Below are 27,899 nucleotides of genomic sequence, written 5' to 3' on the forward strand. Positions count from 1 at the left end.
GTTTGTAGCTCTCAATGATTTGTGTTTGGGACTCACAAGTAAAGGCAGAGCTAGAAGAAACTTCTGGAATAATAGCAAAGGAAGAGATGGCAAGGTGGCGAAATGAAGCAGAGATGAAAGAAGCAGCAGCAAGACTGGATGGGGAGTCAATTAGGGTTTGCAGTATGGCAGCAGGTAGGGAGAATGAGCAACTGTCGTCAATTTCTGTTTCTATGAGTCACAACAAGGAACCACATTTTAGCTGACAAACTGTTTTCAATTTAGTTTTAATTTGCTGAAATTGTTAAAAGCTACTTGAAATAAATTGTGAAATTTTGTGCTATTTGGAAACATGAAAACATTTAAGGTTTTGGCACTATCACCGATGTAATAAAACAGAGGCTACGGCTATAAAAAGTACACTGAAAATCTAAGGCATGGATTTTCAAAATGCTACAAGGAACCCACCTAAACTGGCCAAAACTTGGCCAGTTGATTTCCAGCTGAACCTAGCTGGTTAGGTTTTTGTCTGAAAATCATCCTAAATCTTGCCAACCAGATCTGGGCCTGCCTTTCAGGGGACCCAAAGGTGCTGGTTAGTTAAGCTGAAAGCCCGCCATAACAATGCTCCCAGGCCGCTCACTCTTTGGCTGACTAAATTTAGTTGATTAGTGAATCCAGCCAGTCACATTAGTTGCTCTGTGGGGTCATATTTCCTACTGAAAATTTGCCCCTAAGTAACAAAATGTTTTTGAGCAAACTAAAGGAGACTTAGCAGAGAGAAACAGATGAACAAAAGACATGTTGATATTCTAAGGCTTTTTGATTTTCCTTTCAGTGATGCACTGCATTAGGGAACAGAAACATCAAGAATCAGGCTCAAAAGAACCATGATCTAATGAGATTGTTTTGAATACTGAGGCCACAAACTAACCCAAACAGGAGAACTAGTTTTTCTCACAGGTATGTGTAGGTGCTGTGGTTTGTTCGCACATATTTAACTTGCCCCGTAGTACCATATTCAATCTTCTTTGTGCAAAACAATAAGAACACACACAGGTTTCAGTCTAGCTTTTATATGAAGAATTTAATTATCTACACATGTAACTAATTGTAAAGGCTGTATTACACAACTGAATTGTCTATACATGTGACTAATTGTAAAGGCTCTATTATAGTTGTTAAAGCTGCAGGTTTTATATATTTATATTTTTACATTCATATCCATTAAAATACTGAAGTGCAACTGAATAAGGAGCTTCGCTAGCTCTTTGCACCATGTTAACGGAAAATCTATACTGCTACCAGCATGAAAAGTAATGAACAATAAAACAGAACGAAAGGTTAGTGTCATCAGTAGAGCTGCTATATTGTGCTGGAGGTGTATATGGTTTCTCTTCTGTATTTATACACCTTCAGCACAAGGGACATTTCATTCATAGCTCACAACTAAGACAAAGGTGATATAAGAGAGCTCCAGAACATCAACTCTATCATTCAACTGCAAGCTCCATTACAGGTTAGTCTGTATAAATTCCACAGTCTAGTTAAAAAAATGTAAACATTGGCATTAACTGTAGAGAAAAAATGTTCTATACATTCTTTCTTGTCCAGGTAATTACTTTTTCAAAGATGTGTTGTAATGAGGCAATAACAGCAACAAAACTTCATATAAAGAGAGATTGGAAAAAAAAAGTGTGTTCATTCTCTATATAGAAATCTACCCGTCCCACATATCGAATTATATAATAAACAAAACAAGCCCAGATAAACCAGAGAGAATACAAAAAGAGAGGTGCAGCTATTTGTGCAAAATAAAACAGATATTTCCAAGTTACATCACAATAAAGGGATAGCACATTTTTGGTTTTGTTATGGAGGGCAGTTTTGCTTCTTCTGCACAAACACACCTTTGAATGAACAACAAAACAAAACCCCTCCAAAAAAAAAAAAATAAAAAACGGATACAGATGAGAACTAATACACCAAACCGTGACCATAACTAGGTATGTTATAACTCCCTCAAGTGTACGCAGACGTTTTCCATTCTTTTTAGAATAAAAACTGGTAACACTGAACACAGTAAAAATAATAATTAAAAACACCCAGGTCTCAGGTTTATGGACATTTCAGATGTTATTAAAAGCACATGCAGCATTCCTTGATAGTGGGTCTTTTTGCAAAAATAAAATTGCAAGGAATTAATTTCATTTATATATATTTTTTTCCCTTAAAAAGACTAAAATGTACATTTTAAAATAATTTTATTACTACTGAAAGCACCTACGAAAAAGGTGAATCACTAATTCCAGTAAATGGGAAAGCCACAAAAGGACCCACTATCCTTTGTAATTTTGTAAATTTGCATCTATATCTGCAAATAATTGACTAAAAACATTGCGATTACATGCAACTAATGTAAAATGAGGTAAACTGCTCTGCAGTGTGTTCTTCTATTCAGAAGGCAGTAGATGATCATGCTGGAAGTCACATGATCAAGGCTGCATCTCCCATCATCCCTCTGGGCAGTGATATGGGATAGTGGGTCTCTTTGAGGACTTTCAAGCCTGAGTGGGGGATGGACAACATATGATTCCTAGAAAAAGGAGGAAAACAACACATAAGCAAAACAATGAGCAAAATTCAAGCTAGGAAAATGAGTCAGGCATTGAAAAACAGCATGATGCCAAAATGATTAAAAAAAAAAAAAAAAAAAATAGCATGCTACAAAGGGGATGAAACCAAAATATATTTAAAAACAAACAAAAAACACAAACTAAAGTGTGCATTACAGAAGGTCTTCAAAGAGACTTTTACAAATGCAGCAATGGTCAAGTTCTGGGTTCTGCAAAGTGCAGCAGAATCAGCAATGCTGCATGTTTCATTTTTACACAAGATGTGGCTGCATAGAAACGAGTGTACACAGCTACTTACATTGCTGGCTTGGGTCCATGTCAGTTGTCAATTTCACATAGTTGGACGGGAAGAGGCCCACTTGCCCATTCAGTTCTCCTTTCCACCAATCTGGATCTTCCTTGTTCAGGACATTGATGATCTGACCTTTGGCAAAAGCCAGCTCGTCGTCGTTCTGTGCAATGTAGTCATACATACCAATCACTTGGCACACTGGAACAGGAAGCAACAAATAACTTAGCATATCATTCCATGATAACCCCTTTTTTTTTTTAATCTAATAACATACATGACTAATGCTGGCCTCCATTCAGCAAAATTCATGAATCAGGTAAATGGAGTTATTAGGCCTGATGTGTTTTATCACATGCTTCACAAAAAAATAAAATATTTGGGACGGCTCAGGGAATGTTTGGCTCATATGCACAATTTTATCATGCACCTTTGAATTTTGCAGAAGCCTTCTAATTATCCTATGCACCCATTACTGTTTCTGCTGACTATACTAATTTTACCCATCTATATACCGTTATCAGATAGAAATATCATTGGCTTTTTCTTAAAATGCCAATGAAAGTTGTGTCACTTAACAGACTACACCACAAATTTACCACATTGTAAAGAAACATTTTCCTTGACTTTGGCAAAAATGTATCCTTAATCGGTTTCCTCTGTCATTATCACCTACGTATGTTTGAAATAAATGCAAATACTACAGCTTTAGGCATATTCTAGAAGGAAGAACTTTTACAACCAGACAGCCTTTGCATTGTAAACTTCCATTACTCAAGAAAAAGTGCACCAAGGCAGGAAACTCATGTCAGGAACAACTCACTCTGGGGCATGAAGTATTATAGGGTATTTATTATCTTGCGTCCATGGGGGAAAAAGTTAGTATATAGGCTCACTCTCAGAAGTAACTGTGGAGAATGAACATAGTTCTAGTGGTGTCACATGGTATCAGAGTTACACAATTTACTAATTTCCACTATGGATTCTTCCCATCCACGAACTTCTCTATAATTTCCCACTTCCCCTTTCATACACACACATATACAAACATCCAAAACAAATGGAATAAAACAAATTTGTGATCCATAAAGATACCAATAGTGATTGCTTTGGTGTTTGTAATCCCATCTTGTGATTTAGAAATCAGATTTGGAATATTTGTAAGTAGTTGGTTTTTTTACATCTTGAAATTCAGTGTAACCCCACCCCCTTTATCAAGAAACCCCCCCAATATGGTTGATATTCAACGCCATTTAGCTGAATTACCTCAATCTTATTGTTTGTTGAACTGCTAAGTGCTACAGTAACAGAAATCAAATTTGATGAGGACAGAAAGGGGCCTCTTTATGTTTCTTAGTTTTTGGATTGTCCTGGATAGTAGTGGGAATTCGGGAAAATATATAAAGTAGTCTCAGGTTCCAAAGAATTAAGAAAGCATCTGCAGAATCCTGTTCCTTGCTGGTATCCTGGAGCAATACATCAGGACGTTGTTGTTGAAGGACATTATAAAGAATTCTATTTGTGGAGTGCCCCAAAGTAGGCAAGGTTCCTGTACTATTTGATCATGTAGTGACCATTTCTATATAGGGAGATATCCTATGTTTTACTACTCAATGCACCAAATATGAATCATAATAGCCAAAGAAGTATGCAGACCAGTGTACTGACAGGCCAAAAACACTGTCACTGCTACAGAAAAGAAAATTTTGCCAGATGAGAACTGTTAACCACAACTGAAGGATATTTATCAAGATCTGCCTGTTTGTAAGAGCCTGGGTAAATAAAACCAAGACAGAGGGACAATACAGCCACTTAAGCTCATAAGCAGCAGTCACGGACCGGCCAAGGGAACTCCAAAGGTTAGAAGGACCCCCACCCTTAGATGAAGGGGGCATACTGACATGGCAGGACCCCCCAAAGAAAAGGGGAGGGGGAAAGACCTGCAATGCCCCAAGGCCCCCCCCAAAAGAAAAGGGGAGGGGGTAAAAGACCTGCAATGCGTCAAAAAACCTCCACCCACTATGATTATGCACGAGATAATGCATATTTATCAGCTGGAAAGTATAAGACAGGAGTAAATAGGGGTGAACCAAAAGAGGGGAGAACCCAAAGGAGAGGAGTGAACCAAAAAGAGGGTGAACATGAAGCAGCCTAGCACCCCCTGCTATCGACGAGGGAGAAGACTACACATGGCCAGGAGACTGGAGAGAAGAGTTGCCTTGCCTGGCATCGAGTGACATGCAATCTGAGGCAGTGAGGAGCAGAGAGCAGCCCAGTAGCTCTGCCAGTACCAGACCCAGAAGCCAGCCTTTTCCCCTGCCCACATTCTCCAGACCTCCAGCAAGGTGAACAGAGGGATAGCGCCTGAAGTTGGGACTGGGTTAAGTTAGCCATAAATATTAATATATTAAGCGGGCTAAGGTTTATTGCATGTTTGAAACCACCAATGGTACAGAACTTTCTTTAGGGTAAATTGGTGCTTAAGGGCCTTGATGTTAGAGTCAGGAATTGTTATTTTCTAAATCCAGCCAAATCTGATAAATAAAAGTATTTCTGAGGACAACATGTTGTCTTTTTCCTGAACTTATGATCGTGAAGTAAAGTGGGAGGGCAACTGGAAGTATCCTATAGCAGACAGGTCCCTGCACCCTTAAACTTATTTACAGTCTGGAGTTTCTCAGAGGCAGATTAGGCTATACCCATCTGCAAGGATGACATCAGATGCACGGTTAGATTTAACAGAATTAGAAGATGAAGCGCTAGTGAAGATTACACATGTTTTCACTAAGAAAGAAGATGTGCAATTCTAGATCTCTAGAGCACGTGAGAATTTAAAAGAAACATACCTACAAATAGGAAGTATTACTAATTGTTGGTTAGTGAATCTAAATTAACCCTTAAGACAGCTGAATATGCTACCACTTTGCACTTGAGAATTACTACAAAAAGATACATCACATTTACAGGCACTAAATCAAGTGTTAGAAAAAGATATTAGTGGACGATATTATTGAAAAATGCTCACTGCAAGAAGGGGATCATAAATTAATGGCAACACAGAACCAAGAACTAATAATAAAAATACACGCCTTAGAAAAGCAGATCGCTGAAAGTCAGCCCATAGACCCTCGTTTAGATAGCTGCCTCAAAACCTTGAACAAATTCAGGAACTGCAGAAAAAGATCAGAGAACAAGATAAGGAGGGGGATTCAAGCAAAGCTGCAGATCATGTTCAGGAGTAAGAGTTGCCTAGAACTCTTAAGCTGTTGTCATGGTGGTCTATTAGGAACATCTTTGTATCCCATACAGAACATATTTTGAAGGCCCAGCATTGCAAAGAGGATCGAAACCATGTCAAACTCAATTTTGAACTAAAAATTATAACTCACCTAACAAACTTTTTTTCTTGGAGACTTGAAAAAAGTAAAGGAAAAAAAGAGAACTTTAACCGAGAAGAAGAAATAGTGAAGTTGATTCTTACTTGATAATTTCCTTTCCTTTAGCCCAGTTAGGCCAGTCTAGACCATTGGGTTATACTCACCGATCAGCAGATAGAGACAGGTCAACAGACTCGATGTCACTCCTTATATGCATGTGTGCTGATACCAGCCTCCCAGGATTTCTGTTACAAACTAAGTGTGGACAATCTCAAGTAAAATCAATTAACAACCAACCAATGGACTTCCAGAAGAACAAAGAAGCAGAAAGAAAGGAAAAACAGCTTGATGATATATCAGAAGGAAACATTCACTTTCTAAGATGTGTTGAAACCATTCTTCTGTACTAGGTCTCTGCTTATATACAAGTTCAGCAGTTTAAAAAGTGATAGAAATCAGTAATGCCAGGCAGCTCACGACTGGACGAAAGGAAAGGAAATTATCAAGTAAGAATTTATTTCACCTTCCTCTTCATTCTGTCATGCAAGTCCAGACAATCAGGATGTACCTAAGCCACTCTCTAACAGAATGGGACTCAGCCAAGTCCCATGCAGAACTGCTAAGGCAAAGATGGTTTCTTCTCTGGTCCAAAGGTATAAGCAGTAAGCTTAGAAAAAGTATGCAGTGGCAACCAATTTGCTGCTTTCCAGATCCCTAACAGAGATACCAAACAATTCTGCTCAAGAGCTAGCCTAAGCTCTTGTGGAATGGGCCTATACCTACAAAGGTAGAGGAGCACCAGCATCCATATAGGCTGCATAATGAAATCCTTAATCTAACATGCTACTGTTGCTCTAGATGCCACCTCACTCTTCCATATTCCCCTATACAGAACAAACAGATCTGATTTTCAGAACCCTCCAGTGATCTTAAGATATCATAAGAGAATTCTGCAAACATCAAGAATGCAAAGGAAAACATATTCTTCACTATCTCACTGATTGCTATGAAAGGCTTCAACGGCAGGGGAGAAGAAAAACTGATACTTCACGCATATCCAGCATAGCTCCCTGCTTCAACGGCAGGGGAGAAGAAAAACAACCAATAAGGGCTGAATAACAGTCTGGGTAAAACAAATAAGCATGGGTGTAGCTTGCTTATTGCAGCGGTTACTACCCCTAACTAATCAAGCTTGATATTTCACTTGGATGCAGCTCCATCACTGCTCTCTACATTAATGGTGGGGGTGGAAGGGAAATAGAACCAAAGAGCTAAGAGAAACAGATAAATATGAGAAAAAAAAATATGTGAAGCTTGCTGGGCAGACTGGATGGGCCGTTTGGTCTTCTTCTGCCGTCATTTCTATGTTTCTATGTCTGAAACCAACTGTGGAAGAAAGGAAAGTACCATATTAATCTGGACCTTGTCCTTAGGAATAATTCATAAGAACATAAGAAAATGCCATACTGGGTCAGACCAAGGGTCCATCAAGCCCAGCATCCTGTTTCCAACAGTGGCCAATCCAGGCCATAAGAACCTGGCAAGTACCCAAAAACTAAGTCTATTCCATGTTACCATTGCTAATGGCAGTGGCTATTCTCTAAGTGAACTTAATAGCAGGTAATGGACTTCTCCTCCAAGAACTTATCCAATCCTTTTTTAAACACAGCTATACTAACTGCACTAACCACATCCTCTGGCAACAAATTCCAGAGTTTAATTGTGCGTTGAGTAAAAAAGAACTTTCTCCGATTAGTTTTAAATGTGCCCCATGCTAACTTCATGGAGTGCCCCCTAGTCTTTCTATTATCCGAAAGAGTAAATAACTGATTCACATCTACCCGTTCTAGACCTCTCATGATCTTATCCTTCAAGGGAACAGTCACCACTACCAGAGAATAGCCCTTCTTCATTATATGTGTCCTTTCAAGAGCCAAGCCATAAGAAAAATTGATCCAGGTCTTCGTGCAAAATCGGATCCTGCAAAAGCAGCTCCTTGTGTTCTGGGAGTTTCAGAGGGCAACCACAATTCAGATGCATAAGAGCTGCATATCAAGGATGACAAGGCTAATCCAGAGCCACTAACACTACCAAACCCCAGTGTCTTGAAACTCTCTGACCTATCATAGGCCATGGAGGAAATATGTACAGCATGCCCTCTGTCGGCCAGTCCTGTAAACCTGCAAACGTTTGCATTCTGGCTAGACGCCATCAAATCCAGTACTGGCATCCACCATCTGGCGACAATACTATTGAAAGCTACTCAAGACAAGGACCATTCTCCTGGGTCTATCACATGTCAACCGAGAAAATCTGCTTGAACATTCTCCACCCTAGCTATATGGGATGCTGACAAGGCAGACAAATTCTCCTCCATACAGGAGAGAATCACGTCTACCTCCATCGAAATTTGTAGACTTCTAGTGCCGCCTTGACGATTTATGTATACTACCACCAAGGCATTGTTGGACATCACCTAAACCACCCATTCTTTCAAATGTGGTGCGAATTCTGGAAGATCCAGCCAAATCAATTTTGCCTCCAGTCTGTTGATAGACCAACTCGATTCTTCTTGAGACCATTGCCCCTGAGCATAACTGTATGTCAAGACAGTGCTTCCCCCTCCAGCCCATCAGACTGGCATCTGAAATCAGCGTCACCCAGTCTGGGTCCTCCAGATCCATTCCCTGTTTCAAACAGCTGCAGTCCAACCACTACTGTAGACTCTTGCTGACTGCTACTGGTACCGAGAGTCATCTGGAATAGTTTTGGATTCCATCTGGAGGGTAAGGTCCTCTGAAGAGAATACAGGTGAACACTTGCCCATGGGACTAGATCCAATGCCACTGCCATTTAGCTAAGAAGCTTCAAATAGGACCACACCTTTGGATTATTGGCCAACAATAATGCTGGAGTCTGGCAATACAACTTTTGAATCCTTGACTCCATCATTTGTACATGCCCTACTTTAGTATTGAATCGGGTGCCTAAGTACTCTAGTGTTTGCGACTGCTGCAGATTGCTCTTGGAGAAATTGACTATTCATCCCAGCTCTTGCAAGGACTGGAGTACTCTTGTCTTGCCTGAACTTCCTGGGATCCTTGTATCTTCCATGGGAAGAAAAGCTCCAAGACTGAATCTTCGCCTTATCCACCAGGAGCTTTGGAGTCTTCTCAGACCTTGGCCATCTTCTCCAGCTCTTCTCCAAACAAAAGTCTGCCTTTAAAAGGGAGTTTTGTTAGGTTAATCTTAGAGATGGACTCTGCTGACCAATAGCGCATCCAAAGGAGCATCCAAGCAGCAATGATAGAAGCTATGCCCCTTGCCGAGGAGCACACCAAATCAAAACATGTATCTGCCAAATACATGACCCCTGGTTCCAATTGGAAGAAGTCCTCATCAGAATCCTCCTGGGTGAGGCAAAGACCATACCTCACCACAATGCTTCAGGAAGCAGAGATCCGAAGAACCATGCTAACAGCCTCAAAAGCTTGCTTAAGCATGGAGCTTATCATCTTATACTAAACATCCTTAAGGGCAGCTGCACCTTCAACTGGAATAGTGGTCCTTTTAGTTACTGAGCAGACTAAGGCATCCACTCTGGGAAAGCAAAGTTTTCCACACACCCGAGGTTCCAAAGGATAGAGCTTAGCTAGCGAGAGACAACCCTTAAAATTCGCTTCAGGAGCCACCCACTCCAAATCAATCAAATCCTTCATTGTTTGGTGCAGGGGAAATCACCTGGATGACTTCCGGATGCTGACCAAGATAGGGTCCTCAGACATGGGGAGCTCCTCTTCCTTGTCCTCCCCAATATTCAATTAACGCAGAGATTGCGTCATCAGGGAAGACCGTTCCTCATTACGAAAGAGGCATCATTTTCCCATGGGATATTAAATCCATCCAAGGAATTCTCCTTAGGAGAACCCACCTCTTCTGATAGCCTCCACTCCTTCCTTGCTCTGGCCCTTTTTTCTGCTTTGCAATGTGGAAGAATCAGAAGGCTTTGGAAGTGCTGGGGACATTCCTGATGGATTGCCCTGCCCCATACATATCGCTTGCAGATCTTTGAAAAATGTTTTTAGAAATCTTTTCCCAAGGCAGAGAAGAGCCCTCAAATGCTGGGGCAGAAGTTGTTCTAAGAATCCCTCAATATCTTTGTGAGTAACATTGCAGATAGGATAGAAGGTAAGGTTTGTCTTTTTGCGGATGACACTAAGATCTGCAACAGAGTGGACATGCCGGAAGGAGTGGAGAGAATGAGACGGAATTTAAGGAAGCTGGAAGAGTGGTCGAAGATATGGCAGCTGAGATTCAATGCCAAGAAGTGCAGAGTTATGCATATGGGGTGTGGAAATCCGAAAGAACTGCATTCGATGGGAGGTGAAGGGCTGATGTGCACGGATCAGGAGAGAGACCTTGGGGTGATAGTGTCTAATGATCTGACGTCGGCGAAACAATGTGACAAGGTGATAGCTAAAGCCACAAGAATGCTGGGCTGCATAGAGAGAGGAATATCGAGTAAGAAAAGGGAAGTGATTATCCCCTTGTACTGGTCCTTGGTGAGGCCTCACTTGGAGTACTGTGCTCAGTTCTGGAGACCGTATCTCCGAAGGGACAGAGACAGGATGGAGGCGGTCCAGAGAAGGGCAACCAAAAAGGTGGATGGTCTTCATCGAATGACTTATGAGGAGAGAAGAATCTAAATATGTACATCCTGGAGGAAAGGAGGAGCAGAGGTGATATGATACAGTCTTTCAGATACTTGAAAGGTTTTAATGATCCAAAGACAACGACAAACCTTTTCCGTTGGAAAAAAAATCAGCAGAACCAAGGGTCACGATTTGAAGGTCCAGAGAGGAAGACTCAGAACCAATGTCAGGAAGTATTTTTTCACGGAGAGGGTGGTGGATGCCTGGAATGCCCTTCCAGAGGAAGTGGTGAAGATGAAAACTGTGAAGGTTTTCAAAGGGGCGTGGGATAAACACTATGGATCCATAAAGTCTAGAGGATGTGAATGAAGAGAATAGGCATGGGGGTGGCTTGCGGGAATGAAAGCTACTACCTGGAGATTAATACCCTTATTCAATAAACATACACATGGTTAATGCGACTCCAACATTGCTCTATGCTTCATCGGCAAGAAGAAATGGGGAAAAAAGGATTTGCATTCACAAAAAAGCGGGGGAGTTGCTTGCTTGTTGCAGCGGTTACTACCCCAAACCAAATAAGCCTGATACTTCACTTTCAATGCATATCCAGGATAGCTCTCTGCTTCAACGGCAGGGGAGGGAATTAAAGAAAGAGGATTTATATTCAGACAACAACCAACAAGGACTGAATTACATAGTCTGGGTAAACAAATAAGCATGGGTTTAGCTTGCTTGTTACGGCGGTTACTACCCCGAATCAATTAAGCCTGATACTTCACTTGGAATACATATCCAGCGCAGCTCACTGCTTCAATGGCAGGGAGATGAAGAAAAGAGGATGTATATTCAGACAACAACCAACAAGGACTGAATAGGTACAAACTTAGATTGTAAGCCCTCTGGGGATAGAGAAATACCTACAGTACCTGAATGTAATCCACTTTGAAGTGCTGAAAAAAGTGCGAAAAGCGGAATATAAAAAATCTAAAAAAAAAATTGCACAGGCTGGGTAAACAGATAAGCGTGGGAGTAGCTTGCTTATTGCGGCAGTTACTACCCCATACCAATTAAGCTAGATACTTCACTTAGATGCCACTCCATCACTGCTCTCTACATCAATGGTGGGGGGTGGAAGGTAAATAGAACCAAAAAGTTACTAATAAAGGCCAAGAGTATCAGATAAGTATGAGAAACAAATAAGTGTGATAGCTTGCTGGACAGACTGGATGGGCCGTTTGGTCTTCTTCTGCTGTCATTTCCATGTTTCTATATATGTTACTGCTGACCCACTTCACTACTCCAGGCTGAGGGGGAAGGGGCCCAATTCCTCCTCAATAACCTGCAGCTGCAAAATGGTTGCCAGGCCTTCTTCTGAGCTCTGAGACTCTCTGGAGAATGGTAGCCCATCATTGATCTCCTGCCCCAAACTCATCCTGGGGGCAGGAAATCATGACTCCAGAGATCCTCTCGAGCCATCAAACATTCACGGCAAATTTTTGTGTTGCAGGTTGTGCAGAGCACTTTTCGTCTGCGGTCTGCAGCCAGTGCCATTTTGCTGGCCATGCTTGTTTCCTAAGGAAAAACATGGCCCAATTTGATGACTCACCAGGTCAAGAAGCCTTGAAAGAGCCCTTGACATCTCTGTAGTGCAAATCCCATTACTGCAGCTTCAGTTGCTGAAGCAGCAAAGCCATAAGAACATAAGATATGCCATACTGGGTCAGACCAAGGGTCCATCAAGCCCAGTATCCTGTTTTCAATTGTGGCCAATTCAAGTCAGAAGTACCTGGTAAGTGCCCAAACATTAGATAGATCACAACCTACTATTGCTTATTAGTTACCGTCATAGCAATTTATGGATTTATCCTCTAGGAACTTAACCAAACCTTTTTTAAACCCAGTAACACTAACTGCTGGAACCATATCATTATACATTACAGACCCCTTCGCCCAAACTATATAACCATGCTTCTACCAGAGCACGAGCGCTTTCCTTTGGTGGCCCTTTGTTATGGAATACCATGCCCACTGAACTGCGCCTTGAGCCATCTCCCAAAACTTTCAAGCAAAAACTCAAGACATGGTTATTCACACATGCTTATACTTGAAATATATATGTCTTTCCTCTCCTTTATATGCCCTGCCCTATCTATCCAACACCCCCTGTCTATACACCATCTCTATTTTCCCCTATTTCTGCTCTTACTATAATTACCCATCTATATAATTGCTCTTAATTGCATTCGAAGCGCTTTCTCCCCTCTCTTACCACCTCTAATTTAGACCTCCATCGCCTCCTAACCCTGTCCCTAACCTCATACCTAATTTCCTAGAATCCCTTTACTTTCCAGTTCTGTTTAATTCAGCTCAGTTAAGTTACAACTAAATGATAGTTCTGTTTTTAAAAGATTCTACTTGTTTTATGTTCAAATATTTATATACTTATCTTTGTTAAATGTATAACGCTTATATAACCCTGTTAAATGTATAACGCTCCGGCGTAAGTTCCTGTTCACTGTACACCGACGTGATATCTTTGATGAGCGGCGGTATATAAAAAATTATAAATAAATAAAATAAATAAATAAATAAAATAAATATCCTCTGGCAATGAATTCCAGAGCTTAACTATGCGCTGAGTGAAAAAGAATTTTCTTCGATTTGTTTTAAATAAGCTACTTGCTAATTTCATGGGGTGCTCCCTGGTTCTTCTATTATCTGAGAGAGTAAATAACCAATTTACATTAACTTGTTCAATTCCTTTCCTGATTTTGTAGACTTCTTTCATATCCCCCCTCAGGCGTTTCTTCTCCAAACTGAACAGCCCTAACTTCTTTAGCCTTTCCTCATAGGGCAGCCATTCCCATGCCCCTTATTTTGGTTGCCCTTCTCTGCATGATCTCCAGTGCAGCTATATCTTTTTTGAGATGCAGTGACAAGAACTGTACACAGTATTCAAGGTGTGGTCTCACCATGGAGCGATACAGAGGCATTATGACATCCTCCATTTAATATTCCATTCCTTTCTTAATAATTCCTAACATTCTGTTTGCTTTTTTGATTGCCAAGCACACTGGACCAACAATTTCAATGTATTATCCACTATGATGCCTAGATCTCTTTTTTGGGTGGTAACTCCTAAGATAGAACCTCACATTGTGTTACTACAGCAAGGGTTATTTTTCCCTAAATGCATCATTTTGCACTTGTCCATGTTAAATTTCATCTGCCATTTGGAAGCCCAATCTTCCAGTCTCGCAAGGTCTTCCTGCAATTCATCACAATCTGCCTGAGATTTAATTACTCTGCATAATTTTGTGCCATCCGCAAATTTGATCACTTCACTCATTATACCCCTTTCCAGATCATTTATAAATATATTAAAAAACACAGGTCCAAGTACAGATCCCTGAGGCACTCCACTGATTACCTTTTTCCACTGTGAAAACCGACCATTTAATCTTACTCTCTGTTTCCTGTCTTTTAAACAACTTGCGATCCACAAAAGGACATCACCTCCTATCCCATTACTTTTTAGTTTTTCTTAGTAGTCTCTCATGCGGGACTGTCGAATGCCTTCTGAAAATCCAAATACACCACATCTACCGATTCACCTTTGTCCACATGTTTATTCACCCCTTCAAAAAAGTGTAGGAGATTTATGAAGCAAGAGTTCCCTGCAGGCTGGCTGAGTCCCATCAAACCATGTCTATCTAAATGCTTTGAGATTTTATTCTTTATAACAGTTTCCACGATTTTTCCCACACTGAAGTCAGGCTCATCGGTCTATAGTTTCCTGGATCACCCCTAGTTCCCTTTTTAAATATAGGGGTTACATTGGCCATCTTCCAATCTTCGGGTACATCGGATGATTTTAATGATAGGTTACAAATGTCTTTTTTTGTCTTAAAATTAAAGAAATAGCAGCCCAAATTAGAGAGGAGGAATTAAGAGGGGAAAAATATCCTAAGAGAGTGGGAGAGAGAGAAGAGGAAGAAGAGAAAGATTCCACTCTTGCCCCCCTGGAAGTCTCCTGGTCCTGACTCTACTCAAATGGAGGGAGGGAGCAAACTAAGCTTTCACTTCCAAGGCTAAATCTCTGAAAGCCTAGAGTGAAATCTAAGGACCCTGCTCACCTAAGAGACGGAGTGAAACTTTCATCTTAGGAGCCCTCCCATGCACCTTTCTAATCCAGCCTACCAGGCTATATTCCAGAGGGCAGGATGCTTGTCTACCATTTTCTGGAGACAGAAAATACTGACAGGCTGGTGTCAGCACAGATGAATATAAGTAGTGACATTGGCAAGCTTGTTGATCTGTCTCCATCTGCTGGTCAGTGAGCATAACCCAATTATCTGGACTGGCATGACTGGATGAAGAGGAAAAAGAATTACCCATAAAAAAATTTGAGGGTGGCTGAGAAAGAGCAAAAAAGTCAATTTGCATTACTGGAAGAAAATGACTGAGGAGTCTCGCAGGAAGGCCTGCAATACTTTTCTGTTTTGGCAGTGATAGATGACATCACACACTTGTGTGGATGATTTTATCCTGCTTGGCCATGGAGAAAAATGCAAGCACAGCCCAGTTTATTTTTAACTCCCTGCACATATTTCCTGGCAGGGAGTTTGGACTTGTAATCTTCATGGTTAAATATGTATCTGTAGCTCTGCATGGAGGATGAAAATTGGCCTTTTTATAAGCAAAAATACCATTGTCGCTATCTCTCCTGCTATTGTCCGCCCTTTCATCTACAACTAGATATTCACCACCATTAGAATCCAACTAATCTTTCATAATTATTCTAGAGTATCCAAAAAAAGATAGCATAGCCCCTATTTCTTCTCTGTAATAATTTTAGCTTTCCATCCAAAAGAAACTAAACATCTTGTGCTGCTCCCCTGCCATAGTCCATTCCATGCACATCAGTTTGAGAATCACTGGCATAGAGGAGTTTGATCAGTAGATTCTCTTTTACATGTTTAGGGAAGAGACCTGCAGCTGTCCCTATCAAAACATTTAGCAGCACTGAAAGTTCTCTTGAAAGGAGATGGTTGATGGATAAATTAAGGACAACCACCACAGATATGGTTTGCCAGATGGGGATCCATTCACAAAGAATCTGGATTAGTAGTTGGTGTTCTTGTTATCTTAAGTAGCCCTCAACCACAGAGGTGACAGAAAATGCCTCATTGGAAAAAAACACTACTAGCGTCCCCTTCTAAGTCATGTAAAATTGCCTATAAGTTTTCATAACGAGGATCATATATAATGACTGCTTTGCTGCTGCATGACAACTAATTTGAACCAGATGTGAAGGGGATGAAGGGGAAGGGTACTTGTTACAATAGGTGCAAAAGCAGAAGAGATTGGGCAGTGCTAATATAAACATGTTTTCCCCACCATTTCATAAGAAAAGCCTTTATAATGAAAGCCTGGAATGTGTTAATGCCTATGACACAGAGGAGTGAAGATGACAAGCCTTAAACATAGGGTTCAAAATTGCTGCCAGGATATAATGGTTAGAGTTTGAACTGATTGGCACCCAGAGGTGTTGATTTAAGACAGGAGAGTGCTTTGGGCTCAGAAAGTCCCATAAAATATAATACTGGCACTTTTCAGGTGTCAGTCTAATAACAGGGATGACCTGATTTAGGTGGTCATTATCTGCACTCATTTCTCAAGCAGCCTCTTCAATGACCTGCACAGATAGGACAGCAGTGCTGATACCATGGCACCCATGACATCATTGACTGTTGTGTAGCTGGCCAAACATTTTTATTGAGCAGAGTTGCTTACCTGTAACAGGTGTTCTCCCAGGACAGCAGGATGTAGTCCTCACATGTGGGTGACATCACTGGATGAAGCCCTATCACGGAAAACTTTTCTGTCAAAGTTTCTAGAACCTTTGACTGGCACACTGAGCATGCCCAGCATGCCATGATCCCTCGAGCCACAGGGGTCTCTCCCTTCAGTCTCGTTTGTAGCAAAAGGTACGAGCAAAAAATAAAATATTAAAACGTTTTGGACCCAACTCCGCGGGGTGGGTTTCGAGGGGACTACATCCTGCTGTCCTGAGAGAACACCTGTTACACGTAAGCAACTCTGCTTTCTCCCAGGACAAGCAGGATGGTAGTCCTCACATGTGGGTGATTAGCAAGCTACAGGCTGACTCATATTTAGTTTGGACCAACAGCACAACAACTGGTGTACTGTTGGGAAAAATGAGGCGGCCTTAAAATCACAGCAGGTGGATGTGGAAGGAGTTGGGATTATACTGGAAATAAGTTCTTCAAGACGGATTGGCCAAAGGTAGAGTCTTGTCGCCCTTCCTTGTCCAAGCAGTATTGCGCTGCAAATGTGTGAAGAGAACTCCTGTTGCGGTCCCGGTCGCTAGGCTAGCGACCGGGTCCTTACCTTTCTGCTGCTTCTCCCGGTCTCGCCGTGATCCGTTGCTCCTAGGGCCTGCAGGGCTGCATGGCAGCGTCTCTCTCCACGTGGAGACGCTGCCGAGGGACGACTCTGACTCCGCCCACTGCCAGGCAATGCGCGCGCGCGAGCAGGGGGCTCTTAAAGGTCCAGCACCCAGAAGTGCTGAACCGCCCCGTTCCTGACGTCAGACGCTGGCCGGCTATTTAAACCAGCGTCTGACTTCCTTGCTTTGCCTTTGCAACGAGGTCGCTCTTATGTGTGCTTAGTTGCTTCCCAGCGTTGTTTCCAGCTTGTTCCAGCCGTGCCTTGCTTCTAGCCCTGGTTCCTGCTCGTTCCAGCCGTGCCTTGCTTCCAGCTCCAGTTCCAGCTTGTTCCAGCCGTGCCTTGCTTCCAGGTCAGGTTCTGCTTGGTCCTGCTGTGCCTTGGTTCCAGCTCTGGGCCCTACTTGCTCTCTACGCATCCTGACTCCAGCTCCGGTTCCTGATTCTCCTTGACTTCAGCCAGCCACGACCCTTGGTCTTCTTCACGATTCTCCTTTGTCTTCAGCCTGCCACGATCCTCGGACTTCCTCACGATTCTCCTTGTCTTCAGCCTGCCACGATCCTCGGACTTCCTCACGATTCTCCTTGTCTTCAGCCTGCCACGACCCTCGGACTTCCACACGTTTCTCCTCGTCTTCAGCCAGCCACAGACCTCGGACTCATTCACGATTCTCCTAAGTCCCAGCGACTCGGACCCCTACGGGCTCCTCCTGGGGGGGTCTCGGGTTTCCAGGGTGAAGACGTCATCAGTCCGCTCCAGCTGAGTGCCGCCTCCCGGCTTATTAACACCTGTGGACGTTGTCCACCTCAGCCGGCCCAAGGGTCCACTATTGACTTTCGCCATAACATAACAACTCCATGTTGCAGCTTTACAGATGTCAGCAATTCGTACTGAACGATTGTGTGCTACTGAGGTTGCCATGACTCTCACTGAGTGGGCCTTCACTCATCCCTGGAGAGGAAGGCCTGCTTTGTCATAGCAGAATTTAATACAGTCTGCTAGCCAATTGGAAAGAGTTTGTTTGCCCACTGCAACTCCTGGTTTGTTTTTATCAAAAGAAACAAAAAGAGTTGGGTGGATTTTCTATGGACTGCAGTGTGGTCTAGGTAAAATGCAAGTGCACGTTTACAGTCCAAGGTGTGTAAAATTCTCTCGCCCTGGTGAGAGTGAGGCCTTGGGAAAAATGTGGGCAAAACTATAGACTGATTCAAGTGGAAGTCAGTAACCACACCTTGGGAAAGAATTTTGGGTGAGTATGGGGGAGCACTCGGTCATGTAGGAACCTGGTATAGGGTGAATATGTAACAAGTGCTTGTAATTCACTAACCCTTCGAGCAGATATAATGGCTACTAGGAAGAGAACTTTCCATGTAAGAAATTTCACATCGCAGGAATCTATAAGCTCAAATGGAGAGTGCATGAGCCTAGTAAGTACTACATTTACTCTAGTAATGATAATTTTAAGATGCTCTTACTAATAATACTCATGGTTTAGGTATTAAGATTTTACTGTATTTTCCTGATGTGCAATTTATTTTTAATTGTTAAATTTTTACTTTTTGGAATATTATATATTTTCTACTCTAACTTTATGAATGTAAACTGATTGACACACTGTTTTGTCAACCGTTATGATGGCATTGCCGAATGACGGTATATAAAAACCAAAAAAAAATAAATAAATACATTTAGGTCCCATTCAGTGACTGGTGGCCGTAAAGGGGGCTTAAGTTGTAATAGACCCCTCATAAATCTACTCACAATGGGTTGCGCTGTTACTGGGGCATCCCTTGTGGTACTCTGAGATGGCACTCAGGTATACCCGCACTGAAGAGGTCTGGAGGCCAGAGTCTGAAAGGTGCCAGAGATAGTCTAGTAAAGATGTAGTGGGGCAGGAAAAGGGGTCGATACTTTTCTGCGTGCACCATGTGGTAAATCTATTCCACTTAGACTGATAGGATTTGCGTGTGGAAGGCTTACGTGAAGCTACAAGCACTTGAGAGACATCAGTTGGAAGGCTGAGAGGTTGGAGGATTAAGCTTTCAACATCCAAGCTGTGAGGGACAGGGTCTAAAGGTTTGGATGGCGTAACATGCCTTGGTTCTGAATTATGAGAGTGGGTGCTGTGCCCAGGCGAATTGGTTCTCTGATCGAGAGGTCAAGAAGTATGGGAAACCACACTTGTCGAGGCTAATATGGGGCTATGAGTATCATTAACCCTTTGTCCTGTTGCAGCTTCATGAGAGTTTTGGCTATGAGCGGTATCGGGGGATACACATATAGGAGGCCTGAGTTCCAGGGGCGAGCAAAGGCGTCCATGGCTAGTTTGTCTCGCTGCCTGTGCAGGGAGCAGAATCTGTCCACGTTGTGATTCAATTTGGATGCAAAGAGGCCTATCGTTGGCTGACCCCAGCATTGGAAGATTCTGGACGTTACCACAGGATCCAGGGACCACTTGTGGGGATGGAACTGAAGGCTGAGGCGATCTACAACTATGTTCTGTATGCCTGCCAGATAAGTGGCCCAGAGAAACATGGAATGTGTTAGGGCCCAGTCCCAGATCTGTGCGGCTTCTTGGCAGAGGAGATAAGAGTCTGTGCTTCCCTGGTGTTCAGGTACCACATTGCAACTGTGTTGTCTGTTTGTATGAGAACAGTCTTGTATGAAAGGCAGTCCTTGAACGTATAGAGAGCATAACGTATAGCTCGAAGCTCTAGGAAGTTGATCTGAAATGTTGCTTCAAGCTGTGTCCAAGTACCTTGAGTTTGAAGATTGTTCATATGAGCTCCCCAACCTAAGGTGGATGCATCTGTGGTTAAAGTTACTTGCGGAACTGGTTGCTGGAAGGGTAGACCTGTTAGCAAGTTGTTTGAGTTTGTCCACCAGAGAAGAGATAAACTTAACTGGTGGGTTATATGAATTGGAGATGACAGTGGTTGAATGGCTTGGAGCCATTGAGATTTTAGAGTCCATTGTGTTATTCTCATGGCCAGCCTGGCCATAGGGGTGACATGGACTGTGGAAGCCATGTGTCCCAGCAACATTAAGAATTGATGGGCTGAGGCTATTTTCTTTGTGTGCAGAGATACAGCTAGTCTGGAGAGTGTGTCTGCGCGGTCGTTGGGCAGGAAGGCCTTTGTGACTGTGGTGTCCAAATCTTCTCTGATGAAAGTCAGGAGGTGAGATTGAGTCAGGTGGGATTTTTGGTATTTGATGAGCAATCCCAATGAGTGTAGCAGATGGACAGTGAGCTTGAAAGCGTTGAGAGCTCCTTGCTTGGATTGGCTCTTTATGAGCCAGTCGTCCAGGTACGGAAAGACGTGTATGCTTTTCTTGCATAGATGGGCCACAGCCACTGCTAGGCACTTTGTAAACCCATGGGGTGCCGAGGCAAGTCCGAAAGGCAAGACCCGGTACTGAAAGTGTTGATGTCCCACTATGAAACGCAGGTATTTGCGGTGAGGTGGGAAGATTGGAATGTGAGCATAAGCATCCTGAAGATCCAGAAAACATAGCCAATCTCCTATTTGTAAGAGGAGAAGCATGGTGCCTAGGGACACCATCCTGAATTTTTCTTTTTGTAGAAATTTGTTGAGATTGCGGAGGTCTAAGATGGGGCGGAGACCTCCTGTTTTCTTTGGAATGAGAAAATAGCGGGAGTAGAATCCTCTGCCCTGCTGAGGTCGGGGGACAGGTTCCAAGGCCTTGGTGCCCAGAAGGGTGGATAGTTCTGACTCTAGAAGAGTGAATCCTGGGGTACCGTGAGAAAGTTTAGATGGTATCCCTGGGATATGATAGAAACAACCCATTGGTCTGTGGTGATGTTGAGCCAATTGGTTATAAAGTGATGAACCCGACCTCCTACTGGCAAATCTGATTTTGGATTTGTGGAGGGGCTGCTGTTCTCTGGAAAGGTTTCAAAATCCAGAAGATTAGCCTGTTTGTGGAGGAGGCTGAGGTCTGGATGCTTTAGGCTGTCGAGGATGTCCTCTATGAGATGGTCTAGTTGTGCGCCCTCGAGATGCAGGTGGGTAATACCTGCTTGGGCGATAAAAAGGCTTCTTAGGGTCTCTTCTGGTTGATCTTCTGGCAGAAGAAGGGATCTCAGTAGTGACTGTTGATAATTGGCGCAGGGTCTCATTGTGGTCTTCAAGTGAGCCAGTGTGTCTTGGATTTTATTACCAAATAGATTCTCATCGGTGCAAGGTAAACCAGTCAGTCTATCTTGGACCTCAGGTCTGAGGCTTTTAACCAGGTCCATCTCCTGGCACTGATTCCTGTTGCTGACATACGAGAAGCTGTCTCAAAGGAATCATAAGCAGCACGAACTTCATGTTTACCAGCTTCTAGGCCTTTATGTAAAATGGCATTGAGACTGGCTTGCTGCTGTTGAGAAGAGAGTCAGCTACTTCCTGAACCTATTTCCAAAGGTTTCTCTGGTACTGAGTCATGTAGAGTTGGTATGCAGCGATTCTTGACACCAGCATAGAGCCCTGAATCTTTGATCTTTGCCAGGTGTTGATGAATGTGGACGAAGTCTCCTTGATTTCTTTTGTGCTGACTCCACAACCACTGACTGATGTGGTAGTTGTGGTTTCTGGAATCCAGGTATGTGCTGAACAAAATAAGTTGCATCTGTTCTTCTATTTACTGGAGGAACAGTGCAGGGATGTTCCCAGAGTCAGAGCTGTAGATCTATTAGTACTTTGTGTACTGGGATAGCTACGACTTCCTTTGGCGCATCAACAAATTGGAGTACTTGCAATGTTTTGGTCTTGTATCTTCTTCTGTAATGAGATCGAAGGGAATCGTCTCAGACATCTCCCTAAAAAAATTTACAAAGGAGAGATCTTCTGGAGGAGATTTTCTCCTTTGCTCTGGAGGAGATGGCGCTGACAAAATATCTTCCGTGGATGAGTCAGTGTCTACGTCTTCCCATGTATCAGAGAAGGTCTCTGGTCATGATCTTGGATGACGGAAGAAAGCTGGTGTTGTAGGACGCTCTGGCACAGATGGAACCTTCGATGGCCTCGATGGATGTTGCGGTGGCATAGATGGAAGCGTTGGTGGTACCAAGGGCATGGATGGAAACCACAGGTGTCTCAGTCCCGAGAGCCCTGATGGACCAGGCATTGGTTGAGGCATCGGTGAAAGTGGACTGGAATCGGTGGCCTTGTCTGAAGACCTGGGAATGGGAATCGGATCTTTCGGAGGCTGCACAGGTTGCTTCAGTATTAGTGGACCAGGTTGTGTTGGCAGAGCACCGATCAATGTATCCAGCCTGGTAAGCAATGGTGCGAACATCGATGGCTCCAGTGGCGGTGCTGGTATGGGGGCTGGCACCGGTGGCTGTAGTTCACAGAGGGCATCGAGCACTGCCTGGCGGATAAAACCGTCCAGTTCCTCCCTGAGAGCTGGTGTTGATATCGCAGCTACAGGGGGTGGCAGGCTAGGCGTAACTGGCTCCTCCACAGGTCCCTGTGGGGGCTCGGTACCCGGCAGAGATATCGGTGGGGATCGCCTTAGATGTTCCAGTGTAGAGGGTGTAAACAGCTCCTCTACCCATGTCCTCTTCGCAAGTGGCTCGATAGCCATTGAAGCCGATGTGGTGTCGGTGCCTGCACCGGTCGTGGATTCCCGTCAGTGCTGGTGTCGATGTTGTTCTCGGTGCTCGGCCCGATCTTTCCCCAGCGCCGAGGTAGATGTTGTCGATGACTGGGATGGAATCGTGACAGACGGTCACTGCTTTGATGTTGCCGGCGGGGTTTTATGATCAATTTTTTCGCTGCCCCTGCCGGTGATGATTGGGTGGACGTCAATGGAACCAGTTGTATTTTAAACAGGGTTTCCATCTTTTCAAGGCGAGCCCGCCTACCTTTCAGAGTCATCTGGGCACATTTTGGACAAGTCAAGACGTCGTGTGCTGAACCAAGGCACAGCACACAAATATCATGTGGGTCGGTAATAGACATGGTTCCGGGGCACTCGGGACATTTTCTGAAGCCTGTTGCCATAATGGCAAAAGTTGAGGCCCAAAAGCCGATGGCCTGCGGACACCGAAAAAATGGTGGGAGCGGTACCAACCAGGAACAGTGATTTTACTCACCGAATGAAGGAAAATATATCCCGATGGGAGACCCCTATGAGGGAATATTTTTCTGAAGGAAATTTTGAGATTTTTCCGTGAGGAAAATTGTGTGAGAAGTCTCACAGAGCTCCTAACCGTGAGGCAAACTGCAGCGTGGAAAAAAAGAGACTGAAGGGAGACCCCTATGGCTCGAGGGATCATAGCATGCTGGGCATGCTCAGTGTGCCAGTCAAAAGTTCTAGAAACTTTGACAGAAAAGGTTTCCGTGATAGGGCTCCGTTCAGTGACGTCACCCACATATGAAAACTACAATCTTGCTTGTCCTGGGAGAACTCAAAATGTCTGTGTAGCATATGAAAAGTTAAAATCCACCTAACTTCCTGCTTTAGTTGTTATTCCAATTTTCAACATTATAGCAGTGTACAAAATGCCCACAGACTGTCTAGCCAACTGCCAGCATCTTTTATTTTTTTATTTTATTTATGCAATTTTTGTACATGTATAAGCCAGAACATGCTTAGACAAACAAGGAAATAATTAATATATGTTAAAAAAATTTTTTTTCAAAAAGCTTACAAAAAAAAAAACAAACCCTAGACCACAATCACTTTTGGAGGAGGCAGAAATCAAGGGAGAAATGTCAAATAAACTATTAGAGGAAAATGCTATAGCATGAAAACATCCTGCATTATATAAATAAGTGATCACTCTAGATCTAGGTATGGGGTATCATCAACAATTTCTTAGAATCCACAAAAGATTTAAGTTGTTCTTTCAGAAAATTTAACAAAACATTTGCACTGATACTGTAGGAGGAAGGAAGAACCCACAGTAAGTACCTAACAAGTAAATTTTAAAAGGAGCGTGCAAGCGTCCATAAATGCGCGTATTGGGCACACAAGCAAAAATACGTAAAATTTGATATCGTGCGTACAAGTACACACGTACCATTTAAGCCATCCCTGCCGCATGTATTCGTTGGAGCCTTTACTTGTGTACTCACAAGTGAGAGAGAAAGCGCCTCTTTTAAAGAGACAATCTGACACTCTATATATCTCCCACTGTAAGAGAGGAACTTTCAACTCAGAGTGGAATGGGAGGGGGGCAGTGTTACAAGAATTTATAGGCCCTTGCGCTCTAGGCAGACTAATGTAACATAACCCCCTCCCAAAAAACCACCCCGAGTTGAAAGTACCCCTCTTACAGTGGAAGATATGTAGAGTGTCAGAGGGGCTCTTTAAAAGAGGCTCTTCCCCCCCCCCCCAGTGTTCAGGATCCCTCTGGCCCAAAATCCCCAGATTTGTACCAAGGCCAGTAGTAAAATTACACAGGTACCATGGTACATGTTTCTTTGGTCAGCCTTGCAAAATTTGGGGGTTACTTGTGTATGTCTTGGCCCCACCCTGGAATGCCCATGCCCCTCCCCTTTTCTGCCTTCTTATTCTTGATGCATACACTTCCTGGCTTCTTAAAATTCGTGTTGCTCAGACGTGACCCACTTATGCATGTACAGGGCTGTTTTTGTGCAAGCAACACTTTTCCTTCTCTCCCGAGTCGCCCTAGAAAAATCAGGAAATATTCTGACCACTTGACCCATAAAGAAATTATTGAGATTGCAAAAGTAACATTTCATTATATAACTGAGGTTTTGGTCAGAAAAAAAAACAAGCAAGGTTGTCCTCTCAGAAACCTCTAAGGAAGAAGACTCTAGAAAGTCCATCAAATTCATATCCTGAATGTTGATTTGACCAAAATTCTGCCTAGAGGGCAGAAAATATAGCTTGTTAATAGGTGGAATACCCTCAGATGAGATATTTAAAATTCAGTCAAGTATCTCTGCAGAAACAATTTAGGTATCTTTCATAACACTCTTGGAAAGTTTAGAAATCTTAAGTTGAACCTTCGCTGGAAGTTTTCAATATATTCCAAGCGGCAATTAACAATCCAATGGGCTTTAATAATAGCAGCGTTAACTACCTAAAATCCATTGAACTTGTCCTCAAGTGCAGAAACTCTCAAAGACAAATCCTGGAACTTGGAATCTTGGGTCTTCTCTAAAGAATCCAGCTTACTGGAATTTTCGATAAATGCAGACCCCAACTAATGTATGATATCCCACAACAAATCCAATGTTAAAACCACCGGCTTTGAAGTAGTGATAAAGGCAGCACGAGCAGAGGAACTTGAGGGGATACAATCACTACCCAAAACTTCACTTGGACCCACACTCACAGGAATAATGGCCCTGAGAAGAGCTCAACCTCTACAACCGAAGCTCCCTCCATCGCTGAAGCGACATTCGCCTCATCTGCCTGCGTTCCTGCGATGCCAGAAAAGAGGGAGCATGCTGAGCTGGAGGTAACCGTTCATACAAGAGGCTAAGTGAAACCTCATGCCCGGCAGTGGAGACGCTCCCTTGCCAACTGCCGCAATAGAGCTTAACCTCTCAACCGCAGGAAAGAAAGATGGAAAATCCAAGATTGTGTGCTGAGCTGGGATAAGTTGAGGCTCAGAGGGAAATATCTTTACTTTCCCTTTCCTTTTAGGAGGCATCTTTGCAAAGGAAGTAAGTTATTGCAGAAACAAACAGAGCTCAGGGAACCTCCATCTAAGTCATACCGCCATCTTGCTCCTCCAACATCTTTTATATTATTGGCTTTTCTTCAACAATTTGTCACAAGTTTCAAAATTATCAATATCTAAAAATCTAGAGGCATTCAAATTACTCATGATGGTTTTCAAAATTTTGTGCTGCAATGGAAGTTGAACATTTATGAATGATTGCACTAATGAACTCTTAAATTTGTATTTTAAACTTTTATGCTTTACCAACATACCTTTTTTGCACCCACAAACTGGTTACATGATGGCTGTTACAATTACTAAGCACAAAAGAGATGCGAGTCCACCAAAAAAAATAAATCAGTTTTATTCAAGAACTTCAGAATAATGTTCAAAGAAAGTGAATGCAGTAGGGTGTCCCCCGACACAGACCCGTGTTTTGCCTGAAGGCTGGAACAGGAGGGGCCAAGGAGGCAGACAGCTCAAGTTGAAAAATAAACATACAAATAATGAAAAAAAAAAGGGGGACACTAAAATAAAAAGCGGCGAACAGAAAGACAAGGATATAAATTAGTACATCCTGATGCAAAATTTTCAAGCAGATTATTTTTATTTTATTTAAAATGTTTTATATACCGATTAACGGAAGCTCTTAAAGAGGAAGGTAAACAAACACAATTTAAAGGAGATATAGTCATATGACAGAGCACATCCAATCAATGACCACAGAGAATACACCAATCACAGGAGAGAATTTGAAGACCGTGCAGAAATTGAACAACACTAGAGAAACACGGCCCATTCAATATCCCGGTTAAGACCACCGGATGAGAGAGTGGAGTCTGTAAATCCAGCATTGCTCATGATAAGTAAATCAGAGAAATTCCCTCCTCTGGTGGGGGGAGTCACCAACTGAATCGCAAAAAAATGTAAATCTTCAGGTATATGAGGGGCTTGTAACCAATGGATCACTAAAGGGGCTTCATCTTGTGCCATACGGATGCAGGATAGGTGTTCAAAAATATGAGTTTTCAAAAGCAGAGAGGTTTTACCCACATACAATAAAAAGCAAGTGCAGATAATTAAATATACTTCTCTGGTGGACAAACAAGTGGATAGGATTGGCCAGATATAGGGTGTATAAAAGTGGAAATAGAAAGAGAGGAAGAACATGCTGCACAATGCCTGCATAGATGGTGATCAGAGAACTGGGAATGGGATGTAGGGGCCACAGGATGAAGTTCAAAATGAACTAACTGGTCACATAAATTTCTACCACAGTGGAAAGCAAAACCTGAAACTTTGTTAAAAATAGGATGTACATTCAAAATCAGCCAGTGGCGTTTTATGATTGAACAGATCTGACCAGCTTGATTCGAAAAGGGGAGGACACAAGCCAGATTGAAAAAGTGTCCGAGTAAAAAGGATCTTGCGGTTGATATAAAGAGCGTGTTTAAATGTGTTTTTTACAATACAAGGGGGGGGGGGGGGGGGGGGGGGTTACCCACGGGATAGGAACTGCCCTGTTATAATCCTAGCTTGAAGCTCTTGAATAAAACTGATTTATTTAAAATTCAGCTTGAATGTTTTTGGTGGACATTTTTCACTACTTCATGCATCTCTTTTGTGCTTTGCATCCTTTGGTGCATGGACTGATCCTCCTTATACTGGATTAGCCTGTTACAATTTACTAAACATTTCTAAATTAAGTTAAGTGGTTATCGTGTTAGTCCATTTAAAATATACAGTTGCAGATTTAGAGAGCTTAAGACTAGCTTTCTAGAATTATGTTTTCTTTATCAGGCCAATGGAAAATGAGCTAAAGATGAGCTACCTAATATACAA

At 42.7% G+C, this 27,899-nt stretch overlaps 1 protein-coding gene across 5 annotated transcripts in view; it reads right to left on the bottom strand.

Annotated features, from left to right (window-relative positions):
- ITSN1 (intersectin 1) overlaps positions 1–27,899 on the bottom strand; it is a 520,117-nt gene that overhangs the window by 78,223 nt on the left and 413,995 nt on the right. For all 5 annotated transcript variants that reach the window (XM_029603536.1, XM_029603539.1, XM_029603538.1 and 2 more), the window contains one exon: positions 2,914–3,105. In XM_029603536.1, coding sequence (XP_029459396.1) covers positions 2,914–3,105 — 192 coding nt within the window. The remainder of the gene's footprint in view (positions 1–2,913; positions 3,106–27,899) is intronic.

The sequence above is a fragment of the Rhinatrema bivittatum genome, chromosome 5, assembly GCF_901001135.1.
Source record: "Rhinatrema bivittatum chromosome 5, aRhiBiv1.1, whole genome shotgun sequence".
In the NCBI taxonomy this organism is placed as follows: Eukaryota; Metazoa; Chordata; class Amphibia; order Gymnophiona; family Rhinatrematidae; genus Rhinatrema; species Rhinatrema bivittatum.